This window comes from Misgurnus anguillicaudatus, chromosome 2 (genome assembly GCF_027580225.2).
Source record: "Misgurnus anguillicaudatus chromosome 2, ASM2758022v2, whole genome shotgun sequence".
Classification (NCBI taxonomy): Eukaryota; Metazoa; Chordata; class Actinopteri; order Cypriniformes; family Cobitidae; genus Misgurnus; species Misgurnus anguillicaudatus.
In genome coordinates this window covers 13,428,158-13,433,975 of record NC_073338.2, presented here as the reverse complement: position 1 = coordinate 13,433,975, position 5,818 = coordinate 13,428,158, and the positions used below count along the sequence as shown (strand labels likewise).

The 5,818-nt window shown below is 35.7% G+C and overlaps 1 protein-coding gene across 2 annotated transcripts; it reads left to right on the top strand.

The window, feature by feature from the left end:
* The first annotated feature begins 760 nt into the window (after nt 1-760).
* On the top strand, nt 761-5,573 carry mul3 (mitochondrial E3 ubiquitin protein ligase 3). 2 transcript variants are annotated; one of them, XM_073872923.1, is made up of 6 exons: nt 761-879; nt 1,008-1,093; nt 1,645-1,763; nt 4,418-4,505; nt 4,593-4,713; nt 4,824-5,573. In XM_073872923.1, exons 3-6 carry the CDS (start codon nt 1,647-1,649, stop codon nt 5,305-5,307), a joined length of 810 nt encoding a protein of 269 aa, XP_073729024.1. In that variant the 5' UTR covers nt 761-879; nt 1,008-1,093; nt 1,645-1,646; the 3' UTR covers nt 5,308-5,573. The 2 variants fall into 2 exon arrangements, with proteins under 2 accessions (XP_073729024.1, XP_055057457.2); XM_055201482.2 differs by having other exon boundaries at nt 1,640-1,763.
* Nucleotides 5,574-5,818: the final 245 nt, after the last annotated feature.

Sequence of the window (5,818 nt, the reverse complement as noted above, 5' to 3'; positions counted from 1 at the left end):
TTTTTTTTAACTCGACCGACTCGACCAGTCACATAAGATAAAGGTATCGCAGGAAGAAGAAATTCAGACGTGCCTTGCCCTTGATGCTTGGAATGCTGCCTCAGATGGCACCGTTATAGAGCTTTAGGTTTTGCAACCTTTAGGCCTTTCTCAATCCGCATTTGTAGGCTACAACCTTCGGAGGTCGCATTTGTAAGCTGCATACGTCATCAAGACCGTCTTATTTCAGAATATTAACAATTATAAAGTTGACTATTATTCTTAGTTAATGGTAAATTGTTGTAATATGTTTATGACTTGCAATTGTATTGCTCAGTTAACTTGAATAAACCAGGCTTAAAGACAGCCTGCATATGCGACCTCCGGAGGCTGCAGCCTTCGAATTGAGGAACGGCCTTAATCAGCTGGGCGCCGCTAGGGGGGTTAGGACGATTCTAAACGTCCCCACGACCTGAGATCATTTTTATTAGTAATAACAGTACTGTAAAGAAATTATAAATGTATCTACCAAAAAGTTATAAATAAAACAAAGTTACGGTTTGTTTCTACGTTTCCAGCAGCCCCCACCCCTTTTCAATGCATGGTTTCGTCCTGTCTTATGTATCATACATGTGTGTGTACTATATATCATTTCCACTTAACATTCGATTTTTCGCCTATATTTTGTGTGCTTTTGTATTCCTTCTTTAAAAAGTGACTTTTATTTACAATTTTTATTAACATATTTTACATAATGTACAGTGTACACTGTATACTCAATGGAAGTTTCACGTGCATCTTTTCTTTATCAACAGCGCCCTCTGGCGGACATCAATTTAAACTGCCATACAAATGATGGCGGACTGAATAACAAAACAAAACAAACGAATATCGCGACAGGTGAGAATTAAACTAAAGTACTAAAGTGTTCAAATTTGCACTAAGCCCGTGTTGAAATCATGTAGTCTGCACATTATATGTAATAGGATCACACTATTGATAATAGTCTTCTGTTTATAATAATGCAGTATTGGGTTTCCTGATCCTGATCGAAACTCAAGCTGTTTTACTTTCGCTAAGTCCTACACGCTGCCCTTACCTGTCGTCTTACCTGGTAAGTTAACATTATTCATGTATCTTTTGTAAAGACATTAAGCCATTAGATACATCGTGGTTTTTAAGATGCTTTTGTTGCAAAAGCAATCACGTTGTTCAAAGCTGATATCTGTTCACGTGAATGAAAACGAAACAAGGTTGAACAGACTTTAACCAGCATTTACTTCCTTGTTTATATATAATATATATATAATATATATATATATATATATATATATATATATATATATATATATATATATATATATATATATATATATATATATATATATTAATAGTTTGTATGATATTATTTGTAGTTAAACTTTATACTAGTAATCAATCCACCAAACCATATATAGGCTACTTTTATTAAAACCATGGTTCATTGTCATGCGATGGGTTTGCTTGCCTTATATGTCCACTTTTTGAATTAATTAAAACCTAATGAATGAATTCTAGATAGTTCAAAGATTGTGATTAATACTGATCAGCCAAATATCATTAACTCCTATTGCTTGTTATTGATCAAGTTAAACAAAACCTGTTTGTTTCTTTACTCCAGAACAGATATGAGTGATATATTCCTCAGCCCGTTGACCGTCATATGTGCCGGATCCAGCTTTGCCTTCTCTGCACTGTTTTATAAGCTTTACTCAGAGAAAAAACAAGAAATACAGAGGTTGAAGGTACACAAAAACACCCAAATAAATAAATGTTGGTATTAGCCAGTAGTTACAGATCTGGTATCTGAAAGATTTTAGGATTAAGCCCATAAGGGTTAATTCACAAATTATGACCACTGGGCCTTTAAGAAACTTAAAGGTATTGCGGAGGACCTTCTGTTTCCGGGTGGATCATCAAGACTATTGATCCTCCTAGTTGTCAATCATTAGTGTTGTGCAATTGCATTTTTTAAAAAAGTGGATAAGGCGGTTCTTTTCTGAAATTCGAGAAAATCCTCCGCTATACCTTTAACCTCAAGTTATTTAAGGAAGACTAAACTTGACTAAAGCTATGGCTGCGTCCGAAACCGCCTACTTCCATACTTTATAGTATGCGAAAAGCAGTAGGCGAGGCGAGTAGTATGTCCAAATACATAGTATTCAAAAAACAGTATGCGAAAAGTACCCGGATGACCTGCTACTTTCGGTTAGATTTTGCAGTGTGCATACATGTACACTTCACTATCCCATGATGCCCGCGAGAGGAGTTATCCAACGAAAAAGAAGAGGCATGCGGCTGTTGGCGCACATACGCATTCTTTTAAAAATCGATAATGACAATAAATCAAGACAACAAAAGCATTGATCAGTTTTGTTTAGACGGACAATGAGGTAGGTTTATTACCACTAGGTGGCTCTGGACTATAAAGCTCTAAAATTGTGTAAACTTTATTGGAGAAGCATTAAAGGGGTCATAGTGAAAATCGGACTTTTTTCATGTTTAAGTGCTATAATTGGGTCCCCAGTGCTTCTATCAATATAGAAAATGTAAAAAAGATCAACACAGTAACTTAGTTTTGGTAAACCATTCTTTGAAAGCATGTGAAAAATTAGGTCGTGAAAAATTTAGCCTGTTTTGTGATGTAGGTAGCAAGGCCAATTACAATAAGACCACCTTTAATCTGCAATATCCCACCACGACACTGCCATTTAGTGCAGAAAGAAAGATAAAGAGAAAAAATAATCGACAGCACAATTGAGTTTCAATTGCAACAAACCACCTTCATTGTGATCAGTGTTTGAATTTCATCTGCTCATTTGCATGTTAAAGGACACACCCAAAAGCGGCAAATTTTTGCTCACTCCTACAAAGTGGCAATTTTAACGTACTATAATAAATGATCTGTGGTGTATTTTAAAACTTTACATATACACTCTGGTGACACCAAAGATTTATTTTACACTTTAAAAAATCTCATAATATGACCCCTTTAATAACAAACACAGTCCTATAGACCGCCATAGTTGTTTTGGTTATACTCGCGCATGTCTATAGACTGAATTAACGAACCCAGTCTCACGGAGTTGCGTATAAATAGCACGAAGTGTAAAAATCGTGCAATACATACACCAAATTCCACTTTGGCGTGCATATGATACGCCCGTCATTCCCATTCACTTAAACGGCACATCTTTTTTTGTTGTTTTATTTATTGGTTTCTCAATTTTTTTGCTATTTTTTACCATTTTCGCTTGGGTTTAGGGTTAGAACTACTTTTTGTTATATAAAAATGACATCCTTACCCAAACCCCAACTCCAAGCGACCATGGCTTAAATATGGACAAAAACATGGAGAAACCTGTATATTAAATAACCTGCTTAAGCAAATCTGAAATCTAACCCTAAACCCAAGAGAAAATGGTTTAGAAAAACAGAAAAAATTGAGAAACCAATAAATAAAATGTCAAAAAAAGATGCGCCGTTTGGGTGGATGGGAAGGACTGGCGTGTCGTGTGCACGCTAGAGTGGAACTTGGCTTATGTATTGCACGATTTTTGCGCTTCGTGCTATTTGTACGCATCTACATGAGACTGGCTTGGAACCAACACAGTGCATGACATCATCGTTATTACAGGTTTTCATTTACATACACTTCAAAAAATGACTTTCTTACCTAGTATTTTTGTCTTGTTTTCAGTAAAAATATAAAAAGATTCATAAATTAAGATGTATTTTCTTGATGAGCAAAGTGACCTAAGAAAATAATCTAGTTTTATACAAAAAAAAAAAAATATATATATATATATATATAAAATATATATATATATATATATATATATATATATATATATATATATATATATATTAATTAATTATATTAATTTAAATTGTATATATATATATATATATATATATATACAATTTAAATTAATTGTGCTTAAAACAAGCAACAACAAAAAAATTCTGCCAATAAGGTAAGAAATTTCGTTCTTGAATTAAGTGTTTAAAAAAGCAATTTTCATTATTTTTTTATTGCTTGTTTTAAGCACAAATGACAAAAAACTGGACTTATTTTTTAGGTTATTTTGCAAGAAAATACATCTTGATTTAAGAATTTTTTATATTTGTACTGAAAACAAGACAAAAATACTAAGTAAGAAAGTCATTTTTTGCAGTGCAGTCTACAGAGAGACAACAAGGCGTCATTATCCAAAACTTCCACTTTAAAACCCATCATCAAAAGTTTGCATTTTTAGCACCCAAATCTGTCATCCTGTAAACCAACAGCCAAACTGCAAAAATATGTTTGTTTATGGTTGAAATCGATGTTGTGTAAATGAGCCCTAAGTTTATCAAAAGTCACTTTGTGTCTGTTTTCTATAATACATTTTTCTAGGAGATTCCAAAGTTTCAGCCGGATCATCACTTGCTCCAAATTCTGAACGCATCCCCTCAGAAAAGACTTCATTATGTTGCTGTAGATGGTGTGTCAATCGCAGTGAGTTTCGAAATATCTCCATTAACATTAAAGCATCATAATTTAAACATCTTCATTTTTACTTGTGATGCAGGTTTGGTGCAGGCTGATAGAGAGCCCATTTCCAGCCAATATGTCCCACGGTGTCATGGTGTTATACAAAAGATTACTGTGCAAGAGCATTGGAAGTACTGGAACTCAGCGCTGAAGTCATGGTAAAAGTCTATATTGATAATAATTTAGCTTGTTTATATATAAATGTTATGCACAAGTTTTGAGTCTTCAGATTATAGTGTAAAACTGATCTGCCACAATCCTTGAACAGGGTCTCCAAACAGGTGAACAAGAAGGAGACAACCAACACGGTGCCTTTCAGCCTGGTCCAACCTGGATCATACATCAGTGAGATCTCTGTCCATGTGGACTCTCCTCTGGAGGCGTCCGGCGATTACCTGGAGCGGGTTCACAAACGCCTCAGGCAGGCTAAAGAAGGCCTGATAGACACTGTTATCCAGGAGTTCAGCGGGGAGAAGCCCATCGCTTTAGAGGAGTGTGAGGAGCTTCTGCGGGTTGGGGCGTCCATCACGGCGTTTGGAGAGATCGTGCTGGAGCATGACAAAGTCATGAAGTTACGACCACCCAGAGACGGCCGCAGCTACATCCTGATCGCTAGCGATTACAAGAGCTTCATTCAGCGACGCGAAAACAGCGCCAGCATGTGGAAAGGGCTGACGGTGCTGTTCGGCTTCACGGGGGTCTCGCTGGTAGCTGGTTTCATTCATAGTGGTCTTAAAGACAAGAAGAACTAGTTGATCGAGTCGTGTGCTACCTCCAATGACAGATTCAATCAAAGTGGTATATGTGGTTTTTAACATGTCATGGCTCTCCATGCGAGTTTGTTTGTTTACTTAATTTAAATTTCGTAAAACTGTGATTTCAACGCAATGATGATTAAGGATCATGAAATGTATTCAGCATTCACAAAACTGTGATTTCTTTTCTAAGGATTCTTCAGTGGTTTAAGAATTATGAAACACATGCAACTTCAGCAGAATAAAACATTATGGGGCTCAGATTTTTCATTTAATTCCAACCTTTTTATTTGTATCCTTAATTTTTGTGAATCTAAAATTATTTCTGTGCCTCCTCTGTAATGCATACAGTACGTTTCAAACGCCTTCATACAAAAGCCCATTTTGCTTGTGTGACACATTCAATGAAAAAGAGATCAAGGATGGGATATATCTGAATTAAAAACAGACCTTTATGAGTCTCTTGTAGATTTAAGGATTGCTGCCCTCCTAAAATACTGGAGGAGAT